The following is an 18027-nucleotide window of genomic DNA, read 5'->3' as shown; positions in this document are numbered from 1 at the left end:
AAACTCAGTACGTAAGTGCTACGTGGATGCTTTTAATGTTTTTTAAAAGTGGAATCTGAAAAAGCACTTTGCAGTAGGGTTTTTTTTTCTTTTATTACTGGTCCTGTGGTATTGGGCAACACATTTGAGTATGCAAGTGATCCACAGTGAATGCAATCCAGAGTTACCATCCTCTTCTTTGCTTATTCACAGGTTCACAGATGAAGAGTCTAGAGTATTCCTGCTTGATAGGGGTAATACCAGGGATAAAGAGACTCCAAAGGAGAAAGGATCAGAGAAAGGGAGGGCAGAGGGAGAATGGGAAGATCAGGAAGCTCTAGATTACTTCAGTGATAAAGAGTCTGGAAAACAAAAATTTAATGATTCAGAAGGGGATGACACAGAGGAGACAGAGGATTACAGACAGTTCAGGAAGTCAGTCCTTGCAGATCAGGGTAAAAATTTTGCTACTACATCTCATCGGAATACTGAGGAGGAAGGACCCAAGTACAAGTCCAAAGTTTCACTGAAAGGCAATAGAGAAAGTGATGGATTTAGAGAAGAAAAAAATTATAAACTTAAAGAGACTGGATATGTAGTGGAAAGGCCTAGCACTACAAAAGATAAGCACAAGGAAGACGACAAAAGTTCTGAGAGAATAACAGTAAAGAAAGAAACTCAGTCACCTGAGCAGGTAAAGTCTGAAAAGCTCAAAGACCTCTTTGATTACAGTCCCCCTCTACACAAGAATCTGGATGCACGAGAAAAGTCTACCTTCAGAGAGGAGAGCCCACTCAGGATCAAAATGATAGCCAGTGATTCTCATCGTCCTGAAGTCAAACTCAAAATGGCACCTGTTCCTCTTGACGATTCTAACAGGTAATTCCACACTGACACCCAGTAAATAATTGGGGGCGGGGTGGGGTTATTTAATGTTCTAGTTAATTATCTTATTTTCTAAATATACTTCCAATTTTCATATTCAAACCTATGGTATATTTTGTTTGTGTGTGTGTGTGTTTGTTACCGATATGCTCCAGACCTGCTTCCTTGACTAAAGACAGGCTACTTGCTAGTACACTTGTCCATTCTGTCAAGAAGGAGCAAGAATTCCGATCCATCTTTGACCACATTAAGTTGCCACAGGCCAGCAAAAGCACTTCAGAGTCATTTATTCAACACATTGTGTCCTTGGTTCATCATGTTAAAGGTATGTTTAGTATGTTTAGTATTGTGAATTAAATTTCTCTTGCAAAAAAAACCCGAGTTGTGCCTAATAATTAATGTACCCCAGGGCTGGCAAGATGCCTAGACACCATTAAACATTTGGAAAAATAGTGTTTCATGAAAGAGATACCATTCTTGCTAGCATTAAGACCCATAAAGATACTTAATAAAAAGTGATTAAAATGCTAAATAGTTAAAAACATACCTTCCAAGCCTATATCACGATGAAACAGGATGTAGATTGATTTAATGCTAAAAGTCTTTTTGAAGTGTGCTGTTATATTGTAAGTGCAGAATGCTTACAGATTGTCTTACTGCTTGTGTATCATATGTGATAATGTACTCTTGGCATACATTTATAACAAAGTGAGGCAGTATTGCTACTATTATTTATTAAGAATTTCTTCTCAACTTTTAAAGAAACCTGTAACCAGTGGAAAAATGGTATTAGTTTTCTATATTTTTGTGTTACTTAATTTGTTATAATACTTATCTTTTTTAAATGGTAAAGCAGAAAATATATATTAGGATTTTTAAAGGGGAAATAGGTCAAGAAATTTGTAAGTGTATTAGATAAGTACTGCTTACGTGAATAATGACTAATTAGGATAATAATGATGACATTTCTTTAGGTCCTAAAGATAAGGGTGTTCATTTCAACTAAAGTAATGATCTTCTACTTTCACCACTGTGTAATTTGAGTTACAAAGTTACTGCTTTTCAAAGGTTTTAGGGTATGACTTTTTGGGCAATTAGGTTAAGTTTTGTTTTTGTTATTTTGTTTTTGTGTTTATAAGGCTGCTTATTATGAAATAAATTCTTACCTGGGAATCTCCATGGCTGTGGTCTTAAAAGCCTTTTTTTAAAAAAAGTTTGTCTTTGGCATGAGAACAACTCATTATAATAGCTGAAACTTGTCACTAGCAGTTTTTATATGCACTGGATATTTCAAAACAGTGAATAGTTAATAAATTTCTTTTTGACTGTCTTTATTTAAACATGGTAACAAAGGAGTTTTGTTATTTGGCTATAACTAGGTTTGTGAACCAGTTTATGACCATACTACCATTACGTAAAATATAAAACATTAACAGTTTTTCTTTTTTCACCTTTTTTTGACCTGTCTCCACATTTTACAATTTATTGCTGGATTTTGAGATCAGGTTTTGATAAAATTTTTTCTTTTTCATTTTCTTTTTTTTTTTTTTTAAAGAACTGTAGTTATGTTTCATTATTGGTATTGTGCAACCGATCTAAACAGCTCTTACTTACTATAGAGCTGAAAATGCCCAGTGATGTTTTCTTTTTCATTGTAACTAGGTCCTGGAATATGTTTTGAAATGGCAAAATCCATGTTTCAAAGTAAAATAGCTGTTGAAAGATACAGGCAAAGTTGAATCTTCTGTCTTCCTGGCAAAAATGGCATAAAAACTGAGTTGCTAGCTCAAATTCCTGGGTTTCATGGAATTATGATTGAGGCACTACCCTTGTAGTGGCCGTTTCAAGTTTTAATGATTGGTTATGAGACATGTGCTGGATACTGGGCGGTAAGTTGACACAGATATATGTTGACCTGTTAAGCGGATAGCTTGCTTCGTAACGTAACATTTCATGACTTTATATGTCTTTCTATTTTACATTCACAGCGTATCTTGAACTGGTTTAAAAAACTAATCAGTATTGATATTACTAATTTTTAAATCGTTAAAAGAAAGACAAGATGATAATATTGAGTGTGCTGTCAGGTTTGCCAAGATGCCAGATTTTTGGAGTGTTAGTGAACGTTAATTTAAAAAATATTTTTCCAGTTGAAATGGCAGTATTCAGTTTTTTCTTAAATCCAGATTTTGTTGTCAACGTAGTTCTTGATGAAATAATTCTATTAGTTTACCAGAACCTGGTGTGTAGTTATATCAGTATTTTTTTGTTTTCTGCAAATGATTACTTGAAGGAACTTCATTGGTTCATATTGGCATGGTATAAGGCCCTTCACATATTGTTTCTTTTTGTTCTAGTTGAGGAAGTAGTGCATTATTAAAATGGAAGTAGAGATCTCTCAATTTAATCTGTTATTCTTGGAGTGTGTGTAGTATTGACAGGGACCTGTGAGGACTTTGTGTCAGTAGCCCTATTGAGCTACAGGAAGTTAAAAGGGCCAGAGTAGGAGTTCTCTGTAACGCTTGATTCTCTTCTACTAGGTTTCTTGAGTATTTTTGTTTCCTTTTCACCTGCTACACGCCCTTCTGTCACAAATGAAAATTTCTCTTAAAGTAAAGACAATTAATTGGGCAGTATTTCTCCTAAACCAACAGAGCAATACTTCAAATCTGCTGCAATGACCCTAAACGAGAGGTTCACTTCGTATCAGAAAGCCACGGAAGAGCACAGCGCCCGCCAGAAGAGCCCTGAGATCCACAGGTGTGTGCACTGCTGCGTGGGCGTGGAAGGACGTTGTTTACACAAGATTGTGTTAGAGCTGTGCTATCTTCATGATACCAAGGAACTTTGATCTCATTCCTGATCTATACCTTGAATAAATATATTGTAGTCCTCAAAAGTTTGTAATTTACTGTTTCTTCTTAACTTTCAGTTTATTTGGTTTAAGCTGGTTGTTAGAACTAAAATACTCTTATTGCTCCCCAGTATGGAATTCAATAGTTACCACATTTGCTTTTTGGGAGGGGGTTGGATGCCTAGACTAACCCTTGAATTTAATTTACTTCCAGTAAGTTTGTAAAATAAAAGTGCTTGGTGAGAGGCAGAACTGTTTTTCAGGAAAAGAGCATGAATGTTGAAGTCAGACAGTTATGTTCAAATCCTGGCTCTGTCACTTCATTGGACTGTGATGAACAAGTTATTTAATCTCTGAGCATTAGTTTTTTTCCCATCTAGAAAATAAGTATAACCCTATCTGTTCTGCAGGGTTGTGGTGACAATTAGTAGTATTGGTTATGAAGTATCTAACTCAGTGCTTATTACGTAGTAGGTCTGATTTTGATGGTGGCTGGTGAAGAACCACTGGGGAGTTGCAACTGACACTAGCTTAAAAAGGCAAGGAAAGGCCCAGACAGAACTAAAGAGCCAGTGAATATGTAGTAAAATTGGACATACTTAGGAACAAATAATCCTATTGATATTGATGTGTTACTGTTGTATGGTAATTGATACAAAATAATCCTCAATTTAATCAAAACATAGTTTTCCTTTTTTGATGATAAAATAAGTTTGATGTTTTAAAAGATCAGGCTTCATTTATATCTAAATAATATGGCTGAAGCAATTTAGTTCATTTTTAATAAACAGTTTTTCTTAATTGTCTGTTAGGAATTAGGTTAATACTCTTACTATGCTAAATTAGTCCTTTGGGAGAGAAATAACTGTCTGGTGTTTCCTTTACAAAAAATGGATAATTTTGAGGATTTTTTGAAACTGTAAAAATGTGACTACAAATATACTTTATTTTACATTAAGGAGAATTGACATCTCTCCAAGTGCCCTGAGGAAGCATACTCGTTTAGCAGGGGAAGAGAGAGTTTTTAAAGAAGAAAATCAAAAGGTATGTTTTGAATGGACATTTTTTTCGTGTTAAGTTCAGCTTAGTTAATGATGTTTTACTAAGCACAGTTTTTCTGAGCAAAATGTTTACAGATATTTTCTATTTTTAACTTGTGAATATGTTATATATATTTATGATAGTGTTCCTTCTTAGAAGAAATTAAACTGACACTATACTATGTTTCTAAGTTAAACCAAGAGTAATTTTTTAAAATGCTAACGAAAAGAAGAAATTAGTTATAAGAAAAGGGTAGAGAATCAATGGGTAGACAAAGGGAAATTATAAAAGCAAAGATACAAATTATATTAGGGTTTCTATAAAGTTTTGAGGTGAAATGGGTGAGCCAGAATAAATATTCCTTAATTTATGTGTGCCTAAATATTTCTAGGTTCTTCACACAGAGAACAAGAAGTAATTCCTATTACTGGGCATTTTTGATCTGGACTAAGAAATAAGCATTCTAAGAACTCAATTACAAATGAGCATTTGGAACAAAAACTGTGTGTCACTGTTGGAATATTTGTGGATTGGGGCAAGAATGCTTTTAAATTTGAGAGGAGCCTGTGAATGACAGCGTAGGGGCCCTCTGTGAGAATGGCATTCAGTCGTTAGGAGGACTCTGCTTGATAACACTCTAATAATTTGAAATGGACATTTTCTAGGTAGACTAGTCATGTGACTGGCCATAAAAGTCTAGTAGAAACGTGGGGAGAGTAGAAAGGGAGCAACTGTGTCGTAATAGAAAGGTTAGGGGCTCTGGAGTACTGCTTCGTTCCAGTTCTCGCTGTCAACAAGTACTGTCTCTATGATATTTGGAAAAATGTTAGCTTTTTGGACATTGGCTTTCGAATCAGAAAAATGAGAATACATCTGTCTTGCAGAATTGTTGAATAATTGGACTATTATGAAAACATTAACACTTTGATTACTAGAAGCTGTTAATAACAGTTGAAGTATACACATTATTTAATAGAGCATGCTGTTAACAGATACGGAATTTAGAGCTTAGAAAGAAAGTGGTATCTTTGCATGGGGCATATTGATCTTTGAAAAACAGATTCTGAGAAGTGAATACTAATTTTGGCTTTTACTTTGAATACCTTGGGTTCAATGTTGGTTAATTTTGTTTTGCCAACAGTTTATTCTATCCTTGTGCTTTGACACAGTGAGTATCTTGCTTCTCTCCTCATTACTCAGACCAGACTTTGCTCTGGAGGAGAAAAAAAGGAGATTACTGATGGATAACACATTGCTTTTTATTTTTCATCTTCCTATCTGAATGGATAATTAACATGTATGTTAATGTGTAATTAATGTATATGGAGTTTGGAGTTTACAAAGTACTTTGACTTACATCGTCTTGTTACTTGTGGGCTTGGTAAAATACCTAGGTGAATAGGAAGGTTTTTGATCTTGGTTAGATTTTTTCTTTGTTACCCTGGGAGCAAATAGGTGAGTAGTTGATATTGTTTGGAGATATATTTATACTTTCAGTTTTATGAATGCTTATGAATATTATAGCTAGACTTCCCAGAGTAAGTACTTCTTATTGTTGAATACTAGCAAGGATGTCCACATTGCTTAGCATCTTACTGATGTATAATTTTTCTTCATTCCTAGATGCCTCTTTCCATCTTCCTAAATTATATAGTATTTGAAAAAGCAATGGAACAAGAAGGAGGTGAATTGTGACCCAGTTAAACTAATGTCCGTTGCAATACCTGAATTGAGAAAGGGCAGTATATGGCCCAAGATACTGAGTACAGGATTGGGAATAATATCTTTCTGGCTTTGTTTCTACCCTGTTCAACCTCAATTGGTTTCATTAATCATATTTCACTTGCATGTTATGGAAATTGCAGAATTCTTATTTTTGAAGTGATTTTCATTGGGTTGGTCAATTTATTTGGGAAGAGCTTGATGATAATGAGGCTTAAGTAATGAGAATCATTTAGAATCTCTTAACTTTATAGGCAGATGGCTACACCACAACTATAGATTGCAGAGTCTATCGTTGTTCAACTATTAAAAAAGAAAAAGCAACATCATCTGAAAGAGTGAGGGATGATGAGGAGGATATGCTGAGTGGAAAAATAATTATTTTACTGTACAAAAGTTCATTATGGATTGGTTTGAACAAAAACCTATGACATTTGCAAGATAATTTAGCTTTTAATAACTTCCCCAGTTCCACTGCATTGTGTACACAAATGTTTGGTAAAACAGTGGAGTACATTTTCAAACAAAAACTAAGTATGGAAGTGGTATGTTATGACCCATTCTTCTCTGATACTAAAATACCACTTTAGAAACGGGCGTAAAATTTGGCTCTGTGTGTGTATATATATGTATATGTTTTTTCTATATCTCCCCTGAAATCTGTATTTTACATCTATCTTTTATAGGGAGATAAAAAATTAAGGTGTGATTCTGCTGATCTTCGGCATGACATTGATCGTCGGAGAAAAGAAAGAAGTAAAGAACGGGGGGATTCCAAGGGCTCCAGGGAATCCAGTGGATCAAGAAAGCAGGAAAAAACTCCAAAAGAGTACAAGGAATACAAATCTTACAAAGATGACAGGTAATTGTTAAAACTGTGTGAGTTAGGTTTTAGCTTCTAATTAGCCTTTAATAATTGTCAGCTTAATTGCTTTCAATTTTGACTGTGTAATCGAACGTTTAAATTTAAACAATTAAAATTATTTGTTTTACAGCAAAAATGTATTTGTCTTTTACACGGCTTATGGTGGATGAGGACAAAAACTTTGGAATAGCAAGCTAACACTGAAAAAAAAAATGACAAATTAATGTGTCCTATTATCCAGGCTACATCAGGAGGTTGGACTTCAATGCAGTGCATTTCTAGAAACAGTTTGTGTAAGAACTTTGGTTCGTTATGCTTGATTCCGCACTTTTTCAACTCATAACACCCAGAGTACAAGAATTTTAAACTGATAACTAGTGGTTTAACATGGGAGAGATGGGGGGAGGAAGGACTAGTTGTTATGAATAGCAATGTGTCTTAGTCTTTCAAAGTAATGTTTCCGTGGATACTGTTAGCAGTGGTAAGAGTTACTGCAGGTATGGCCTTTTTGGGTGTTCAATTAGCATCATGTAGAGTCAAATAAATAATAGGAATACTAAGTATCATAGATGATCGTTTTTCTTGCTATTCATTAGGTAAATGCTGGATGTTACTTGTGGTTTTTTATCTATGACTTGTATTTGTAATGTCATATGCTTTTTATTTCAATAACAGAGTTATGGCCCAAACCATACCAGGTGTTCTCACTCAGGGTGTACAAACTGCAGTCATTTTGAAACTTGCCTTAAGAACATTCTTACGTTTTCCTACTCTTCTTTTTCTTTCCTTAAAATAACAAAAAAATAAGTTAAAAATATTGAAGAACTGAACCTTATTCTTGAAGTTTCCAGACTGCTAGTTTCTAACTGGCAAGCCATAGCCTGTTTTTCAGTAGTGATGTAAAACAGATACTGAAGGAGAATGGAGACAGACTGTCAAAGTTTAACACCCAATCATTTTAGTTATGTGATAATTTTAATAGGGGATAGTTTTTTTGACTTTAAAAATATCCCTCTTATTATAAGATACAACAAAGTCTTATCTTTTTAAAAATAGCACATATTTTCTTATTTTTTTTCTTTATTTTGCAGTAAACATAAAAGTAGAGAGCAAGATCATTCTCGATCTTCATCTTCATCAGCATCACCTTCTTCTCCCAGCTCTCGAGAAGAAAAGGAGAGTAAGAAGGAAAGAGAAGAAGAATTTAAAACTCATCATGAACTGAAGGAATACTCAGGCTTTGCGGGAGTTAGCCGACCACGAGGAACCTTTGTAAGTAATAAAACTGTCTCTGATGGTTTGATAGCACTTTACCGTAGAGCACTGTACCTAAGGAAAGTAAAGTACATGATTTAGACATTGTTCTGTGAGTCCTTACTCCTACATCAGAATTAGGCTCAAAAACGAGATTGTATTTGAAGTATCTTCTTCATTAAGAAATGCCATTTAGGGGAAGGGAGGAAGGGCTGGAGCGGGAATCAGTGCTTTCTTTGTACACAGAGTGAAAAATAAATGTTTTTGCCCGATTTAGAAAAAACATAAGAGAGATGCCATTTTGAGATCTAGAAGCATGTATATGAACCAGATACTTTTCTTAACTTTGGGATCAGTAAGTGTACATAGCGCTTACAGACCCAAGAGTCAAGGAAAGTTACTGATTTAGATCCAAGTCTTTAATCACTTATGTTTTGAAAAGATGTTTTAAAACTTTGAAAAAATTCATATGTTCATCTCTGTATTACATCTGTTTCCTTTTTTGCCTATTTTCTTCAAGTCCTTATATGTGAATCATAGAAGTTATATAACTTTTCTTTTTATTCTACATAGCATACACATTGTCCCTACGTTTCCATAAATTTGTTAGAGTTATTGAGTTAATGACTTCATAGCAGTGCATCTTCTTGACTCTTTAAGTTCTAGATTCAGATTCCTACCTTGGGCGAGTATCTAGTTGGTTATTAGTAGGGTTCATTAATTAGATAATTTGGAAAAGAGATGAGCTTTGCTTATATGGTGACAGATGTAGTTGAACACATTGGGCTCCTATGATAATTCAAAGGAATTAGACAACTCTTTTGGCTAGTAAAAGAGAAAAGAACCAACATGATTATTTTCGGATATTAATTCAGGCCATGAAAGTGCAATATTCTAACACTTAGGTTGACCGTGCATTTCTTAACTTACTCAGCTTTCAGTAAGCAGAATTTTTGCCTATGATGTAAAAATGGCCATGCTTTCCATCCTCAGTGGCTATGAAATTGAGATTTAGGAAGGAAATTAGGAAATATTTGTTTTGTTACTGCAGTAAAATTAGAATTTGCATGTAACTAAATACCTTTTTATTGCATTACTAAACAACTTTGTTAATGTTAATCAGTTTCGAATTAGAGGCAGAGGAAGAGCCAGAGGAGTTTTTGCTGGGACAAATACTGGTCCAAACAACTCAAATACTACTTTTCAAAAGAGACCGAAGGAAGAGGAATGGGATCCAGAATATACCCCAAAGAGCAAGAAGTACTTCTTGGTGGGTGTTAGAAATCTGTGTTTATTTGGTTTGCATTAATTTTCAAAGCATACTGGGTGCATACGTTTGAGTACAGGTATCCACTACCATGAGAACTTTCACCGTAATGCCAGAAACCTTGTTAAAAATTCATTACCCAGATGATTTGAAGTTTTGAAAATGTCAGTCCCTTTAGTCCTGTTTATACTTTATTAACATCACCTGTGGGCTGATCAGGGTAACCTAAAAATACACCTGATTTGGTAGCCACATTTAGGAAAGAACATTAGCATGTTTCATATCTGTCTATAAGACAGTGAAAGATGTAGACACTTCTCATTAAGATTTACCTTCCATCATCATAGCGATTTTTTAAAGTGAAAGATGAGAAGAATTCTCACAGTATATGTAATTAAGGATCTCAGGGAGGCTGTTAACTTTCATTGGAGTAAAAGGAAGATGAAAGATGACTTTATGGGAAAGTTGCTGGATATACTAGTTTATGCTTCCTTGTAATGCTTTTCCCCCTGAAATAGTTTTCTAAGGGATGAAGCTAGAGGAGGTGGGTCCTGAAAGATTCTCTAGGTAATGATGGAAATTTCTTGCAGTTTGGCATGGGAGAAAAGAGTCTGTCCTGCATTATAGACAGAGACTTAAGAAAATACCCCAACTTTTACCAGAAGTATTCATTTTTGTTATAGCTTCTCAGAGAAGTCATGTTTCAGAGACTAGTTCTGAGGACTAATTGTTTTGTTGAAACAAGATGGAAAATAGTGCTGGATTTACAGAATTGTGTCTTTCATTTGGCTTTTTATGAATATATTTGAATAAACCTGAATGACCATGACATATTTGCTAAGTTAAAAGATAGAGCTGTATTCTGAAGTAGATCTATGTTTTGTTTGGAGAATGGGCAATATAGTTGTTTTGAAAGTTAATTTCCATTTGTTTCTTTTTTGGGTACTTTAATGACCAAGAGTCCAAAAAAGTTAGATTTTTACAGCGCACATAATATGTTGGCTCAACATATGCCTCCTCTGAGGCAAAATTTATCATTGATTGGGTTACTTGAGCTGATAATCCAGAAAGTGAAAGGCATTTCATTCAGTTATATAAAAGTATAAAGGATCCGTTTTCTTTTTGATTTAAGAATTTATGTATTAACAGACTGCTCTTTATGCTAAGTACTAAGGATGGAGAGACAAATACCATGGTTCCATTTCTTGGCTTAGAGACCAGTAATGGAGAAATAGAAATTCTAAATCTGTATGGGGGATTTCCTCCAAAGGTGGAAATAGTGGATTACTGCGAAGGGGAGATTGATCAGGAGAAACTTGCTAGAGGAACTGGCTTGAATCTTGAGCTTAGAAGATGGGCAGGTGTACTGGAAATAGCACAAGGAGTGAAACATTCCCCTACAGAGAACTCCCAGGTGCCTAGATGGTTGGTGTAAGTTTGGGAAAATTGAGAATAAGCAGGAGCCAAGTTGTGGAAGGCCATGATGTTTTAATACATTTGGATTTTAAGCAGATTTTAGAAAAACCGTGGTTTTGAGAACAGTTACATATGAGAGATATTGAGTGTCTGAACCTAAGGGGCTAGATTTGAGGAAAGTTAAAGTAACGTTTATGAGGACTTATTTAGGGATGTACCAGTTGCCTGTTTGTAGTGAGAAGAAGGAATCTCTCTAAGATGCGGAATACAGGGGAAAGAAGCCCATTTGAGGAGAAGATTAAGTTCTGTTCTTGTAGTGCCTGAGAGAAATCAAGTGGAGATGTGCAATGGATAGTTGCTAGTGCAGATAGAGAGAGAGGAAAAAGAAATCTAGGAGCCATCCTCTTACAGGTCACAGTTAGAGCCATGGTGAGATCTCCCAGTCAGAAGAGAAGAGACTAAAAGGCCAGCCTTTCAAAAGTGGGGTGTGGAGTGAAGTAACAGTGCCAGACAGTGGAGCAAATGTGGAAGGTCAGAAAGTTGAGGGAAGTGATGAGAGGTGAAGAAGGAGATAGTAATTAACTGTTTAACACCTTTAACATTTACGTACATTTAATTTAGCTAGACCTTCGTCTTTCTGTGGCGTACTTTCAGAATCTGATATAGCTTTTACCTTAAATTGGGACATAATCATTTTAGGTTGGCCTATAATTAGTAGTTTTACTAATCAAAGTGTGTGTTATTTTAAGAATTTATCCACTTATAAGTAGCAGTAGCATTTTATACATTCCTATTCTGGGCTATATTTAAAAATCTTTGTTTCTATATAAGACATACATATGCATTTGTCACAGACTAATGTTCACTAGAAGTAAATGACAACTTTGGATTTTACATGGATATTTAAATTTAAAAGATTTTTTGTTTTCTGTAAAGATACTTTTCAGACAGCTAGGTTTATAATAGAGATAAAAATATAATTCAGAAGAAATGAAGTCAAATACTATAGTCATTCTCCTGGATTCTTTTAGAATACTCAACCAGCATGAAAATTTTGCCCATAGTAACGAAACATTAATACTTGGTGATAATAATAGATAACGTTCATTCAGCATATGTACTATGCTAGGCACCATTCTAAGTGTTTTACGTGTATTAACTTATTTCATACTTGCAAAATCCTCTTGAGGGGGGGCCATTGCTTTTACAGATGGAAAATCCAAGGTACAGAGATTGGGCAGCTTGACCAAAGTTACATGGCCAGTAGGAGTGGGGTCAGTGTTTGAACCCGTGCATTGGGCTCCAGAGCCAGGGTGCTGAAGGCACCATATCATTCTTCCAACAATACTAAGTAATAGTAACATTTATTGCATTCTTTCCTGAAATTTTCCATCTCAAAACTTGGATGTATACAAAGATATGGTTATGTTTTTAGTGCTAAGTCCTCCAGGAAAGGTAATAGTCCTAGACCCTGAAATTCTGTGGAGGGGTGAGTATATGAAGCGTTGGAGCAAGTGGGGAAGTGCTGAAGTGGGCGAGTTCTCAGTGTTAATGCTGTTGTCTGAGGAGGAGAAAGTCCCTAGTGGGGAAGGAGGTTCAGGGTTGGAATTTTAATAAATTAACCCTTTGAAACTTGATCATTTTATAGAGAAGAGATGAGAGGATTCAGAATGTCTTGGTTCTAATGTGGCCTTCTTTGTTAACATATTTTTGGCTGTGTATTATAAATATCAAACTTTTCTGGCCCTTTATCTTTGAATTAATTTTTAAAAATTGTAATAAGACTAAAATCTTGGATATAAGAATTTGAGGATTAAGCGTTTGTATGCTTAGTATCAAAATGTCACTTAGGTAGCATCCAGATTACTCTGAAAAACACACCCTAATCACTTAGCTGCCATTTTCTTTATCTAGTTTCAGATGATTGTATATTTAAAAGTAATGCCTAGTTTAACTCCAGTGTCTAGCTTTGCCGTTGCTTTTTGTGTGTCTGCTAACTCTTAGCTCCCTCAAATGGCACTCATTTACCACCACTAAGATACCTGGGAAGTGTATTCTGTGGGTGATGGGCATAAGGGGTGGTGGAAGGACTAGCTCTGTGGCCTTGGGCAAGTTAGTCAATTTCTCTGTGCCTCAGTTTCTTTATATCCAAAGTGGGATTAGTCATAGTACTCTGCAGGGTTGTTCTGAGGATTAGCTGAATAAATACATGGGAAGTGCTCAGAGCAGTGCCTTACTGTTAGTAAACACCATATAAACATTGTTGCCACGGTTCAATCAATGTTTACTTGTCAGAGGCTGGGCCAGGCACTTTTACAGATCCCCTGTTTTCCTTCAAGGCTGTCTCTCTCCCTTTTTTAAAACGAAGTCAACTCACACAGTTCCTGTTAAGATTGAAACTCATGCCTCTGCTTCTTCCCACAAATCCATGGAATACCATATAAACACCACAGGCTGCAGGAACTGTAGCTGGGTGTGCTAATGCCAAAAGGAAGCCTGAAATTATGTGATTGCATGGGCATCATGTTGAGTGGCAGACATTTAAAATAGTTTATTTCAGGTTTACAATGAAACTTTCTGACATATTGAAATTTACACTTTTGATAGTTCCTAAATTCATTCTTTATGGAGTTATGCCCACCTCTAGCTAGTGATCTTTCACTGGTTTAGTAAAGAGATTAGAAATTGGCAAGTGCTCTTTCATGTAGTCTTCTAATTACAAGTCGTGCAGGAGAGTCATATGTATTATGAATATGCACAAAGACACATTCTGTGTTTTGAAAAAGGTGCTCATATATCATATGTAATATTTGGAGAAAGGTTAGTGACTTTGGGAGAGCAGATCAATACCGGTATTCCATAGTTATGCAACATTGTTTGTGTTATGCTTGTTTCTTAAAGAGGCATCATTTTGCCTCATCTCCTGTTTTTGTAGGTGGTGAACTTAAAAGCTTAAGTTTGAGTTAGGCAGCAGTTAATTAAATTAGAGGAGAACTTTGGCTTTTCGTTTGTGTTTTGGGATGTAATACTCGTCTACTTATCCACAAAGTCAAGTACTTTGCAGTTTTGCAGATTGCTTTGATTAATGGAACAGTTGGTAATTTGGGGAATGTGTATTTGGATACAGTTGATGAAAAATTAAAGTTGGAGTGTAATAGCTGCAGTACTGGAGATTGGTGAAGAAGAAATAAGTTGAGATATTACTCTGGGGACCATTTAGCCTGTGAGATCCCTAGACCAGAACATTGATGTGTAATATACACTGATTTAAATTTAGATCTTTGTAGGATTTTAAAATCAGTTCCTACATGTAAAGTATAATTCATACCACTTATTTTACTTAGTAAATGTTAACTGATAATGTTGTAATGACTTTGCTGCATTTTTATGACTAAGGTAATTTTTTGGGGAAAAATATTATTTTATCTCATTTGCATCCAGTGTAATAACAAGTGGACTTAGATTGAAATTATAATGGAAAGCAAAAATGTCAAAAATTTGAAAATCGGCAGTAGTTTAGCATTTGAGATTTCTCCAAAAAATTGTCTGGACAGCTCCCAATGCTTGGGTTACTAAGCAGTAGGATACAATTATTCGCTTTGAAAATGGAATATATTTTTGTTGAAAAGTTCTGTTTTATTGGTTTTGTTTTACTGTGTTTTAGAGCATTACCAATCTCGTATATCCAATCTTCAGAAGATTTATACCATGTCTTATGATTGGGAATATAATTATCTGTCTTACAAAGAAAGACATTTCAGTGATGATTGTTTTAACCTTTCTGTAGCATGATGACAGAGATGATGGTGTGGATTATTGGGCCAAAAGAGGAAGAGGTCGTGGTACTTTTCAACGTGGCAGAGGGCGCTTTAACTTCAAAAAATCAGGTAGCAGTCCAAAATGGACTCATGACAAATACCAAGGGGACGGGATTGTTGAAGATGAAGAAGAGACCATGGAAAATAATGAAGAAAAGAAGGACAGACGCAAAGAAGAAAAGGTAGAAAATTTCAACCTGTTAGTGATTCTAACAGATTTTCTTGCATGTGTTTGGTGCACCAATTATTTAATTTTTAGGAACAATTACGGTTATAGAACATAGATCATTTTCACTCTATACACCTTTGCTAATCTCTATTTTCTCTGTTTTTCTTTTTAGGAATAGTAAATCTGAAGTGAGATTGCAACAGAGAGCAGAACTTACACCTACCGTTTTTTTACCTGATTTTTGTTTTCAAATAAGAATGTAAGCATTTTACTTAAATTTTACTGTTTGCAAGTAGTCTATAGAAATTTTGTTTTAAGTCTTCAAATATCTTGAAAAAATAGTAGACTGTATGTTGAAAATCGTACTGAAATAAAGTAGAAAATTGTTACGTACCATATTTGTAACTATCAACTTTTAAAAAAATACTTTTACTGTTTTTGTTACATGCATTGTAATTCTGCTTTGTCTATAAGATATGGTCAAGTACAGCTCTGTGAAAGTTCTGATTCTCTTCCCTCCCTGTTTGTCAATGTTTATTCTGAAGTAAACGTTAGCTCTACATACAAATCCCTGAACCGAAGTTGTTTAGAGACCACACTAATTATTTTAATTATATGCGTCTGCTTAACATTTTCCTTAATTCAAACACACTACATTGTAGGGTGACTAATTTTTGAAGTGTACCAGAGAAAAAGTTGTTCCTTTGGTAAACTAAGGTAGTTTAACACTTGAGCGAATGGTTGAGAAGACAAAAAGCTTCACCAGTAGCTAAAAAGTACAAGCAATTAAAAGTTAGGTTGAAAAGTATGAGAATTTTTTTTTTCTTTTTTTTTTTTACTGAAAGCAAGCAGTGGCCTATAAAAACCATTCTTAGGAGCCTTTACTATTTGGGTTCAGAATTCAATGTTTTCTTTCTATTCTTGTTTGAAAGTTTGAGTCATGGTCTTAGATATTGGCTATTTGAGAGAGGAAACTGGAATGTCATAATACCGCAAATAAAAGCCCCATTCCGACAGAATGTCTGAGTTTTAAAAGAACAAAACCTATATTCTTGGTGTTAGTATGGAAGAGGATTATCCTGCAGAATAACTTGATACCTTAAAAAGATGTACCTGATTTCATATCTTACATATTTATTTGAGCTTTTGGACAGCCGACTCACTAGTTTATAGTCTGACCATAAGGAAAAATAGGCAATTGGAGCATACTGTTCATTTGTAGTATTTTAAGTAACTTGTTTTTCAAATGTCATCAATAAAAAGTTTTGACAGGAAGTTTGTTGCAGCATTGATCTGATAACTTGGTTTTTATTTTTTTTCCCTATTTCAGTTGCAGTTTATAAAATGGCTTTTTGGTTTTTTTCCTAAGGGTCCTTTATCTTTATGTTTATGCTGATAGCTCTTTTTAAAGGAATGAAAATTCAAGATAGTGAATTTCAGTGTGAAGTCTTTCTGCATTATGAGCACATATAAGAGTCATCAAATTCCATTTGTTAATTCACCAACCGAATTGTTTGTATATGTTTGCATTAAAAGGAGATGATGCTTATTCTGTTCGTGTAAACTTTGAAAGATCTTAAATAACATGGCTCTTTCATCCTCACCTGATGATTTGTAATGCTTCTAACATCTTAATTAGCAGGAGCATTTGCTAAAAGCTGTAAGGGGAAAAATGAAAAGAAAACACAATATGTGTGATGTTTGTGGCCCTAAGATCCTTAGTATTGTATGATTTTTCTTATTGATTTTTTCTTTCTGAAATTCTCTGTTAGAGAAGAGGAAATACTGTCAAAGCAGGTATGTGTTGCATTAATCGGGACACAGCTAATGTTCTCCTGGTCAGAATAATATTTAACATGGTAAAGAAACACGGATTTGATCTCCACTATAGGAGAATTTTCACAACCTCTTTATTTTATACAAATAATTGTAGCTTTTATTTGAACAGTTAGTATTTGGCTAGACACTGAATCTCTCTATTCATGACTATAAATGTGTAGTTTTGCTTTTTCACTTGAGACAGTAGGAAAAAGGGAATTTGCTGAGAAATTATTTAATAGGGAGTTGGAATAAAGCTACTATGTCCCATCAGCAGGTTATATTTAAATGAAATTGCTTTAATTCAAATATATCCATGATTTGATTACTTTTATTCTCTCAAAATTGAGGACAGTGTCATCCCTGAATATGGTCGCAGGGTGATTTGTAAGAACTGCAGTAGAATGCTGTCGTGGATGCGATCTTTTTCAGAGCCAAGCATATCAAACGTAGCCTGCATGTATTTTTTTAAACCACAGTTTAACTCCACACTTCATGACGTGTTACAAAAGCTGAATGGTTCCTCTTGGTGAGGATATTTGTTTACAATAAAATAATACCTCTTTGATACCCGTGCTAACAGACTTCCTTTTGCCTGGAGGAGGAAAATAAAAATGAACCAAAGGATATTTCCAGAAAGGATTAAGAAAGCTGTTTAAGAAGGCCATGACTCAGTCCTTAGGTCTGTATACCTTTCAGCATCATAGGAATTTTAATATAACAACAAAATATGCGTTTTGGATTGCAGCCTGCTTTAAGGAATTCCTCTTGTTCCCTTTGTCACAGGTAAAATCAAGTGTTGGGAATTAGAATTTGAGAAAAAATATTACCCAATAAGAATGAATGTAGACGGCTAAACGATTCTTACTCAGTGTGATGTATAATGCAACAGGGACTCTTGTAAATTGTCATATGCCAATAAAATGTCGTAAGTGGTAA

At 34.8% G+C, this 18027-nt stretch overlaps 1 protein-coding gene across 20 annotated transcripts in view; it reads left to right on the top strand.

The window, feature by feature from the left end:
- Positions 1-18027, top strand: part of BCLAF1 (BCL2 associated transcription factor 1) — a 28939-nt gene extending 10912 nt beyond the window's left edge. For 4 of the 20 annotated variants that reach the window (XM_070557306.1, XM_070557307.1, XM_070557305.1 and 1 more), the window contains 9 exons: positions 193-858; positions 1020-1189; positions 3519-3624; positions 4678-4762; positions 7168-7343; positions 8438-8618; positions 9724-9870; positions 15071-15283; positions 15443-18027. In XM_070557306.1, coding sequence (XP_070413407.1) covers positions 193-858; positions 1020-1189; positions 3519-3624; positions 4678-4762; positions 7168-7343; positions 8438-8618; positions 9724-9870; positions 15071-15283; positions 15443-15448 — 1750 coding nt within the window. In that variant the 3' untranslated portion in view covers positions 15449-18027. Of the gene's footprint in view, positions 1-192; positions 859-1019; positions 1190-3518; positions 3625-4677; positions 4763-7167; positions 7344-7476; positions 7640-8437; positions 8619-9723; positions 9871-15070; positions 15284-15442 lie in introns of all 20 variants that reach the window. The other 16 variants (XM_070557315.1, XM_070557314.1, XM_070557312.1 and 13 more) reach the window with 5 other exon arrangements.

The sequence above is a fragment of the Equus przewalskii genome, chromosome 9, assembly GCF_037783145.1.
Source record: "Equus przewalskii isolate Varuska chromosome 9, EquPr2, whole genome shotgun sequence".
Taxonomy (NCBI): domain Eukaryota; kingdom Metazoa; phylum Chordata; class Mammalia; order Perissodactyla; family Equidae; genus Equus; species Equus przewalskii.
This window is presented reverse-complemented; position numbering and strand designations above follow the sequence as displayed.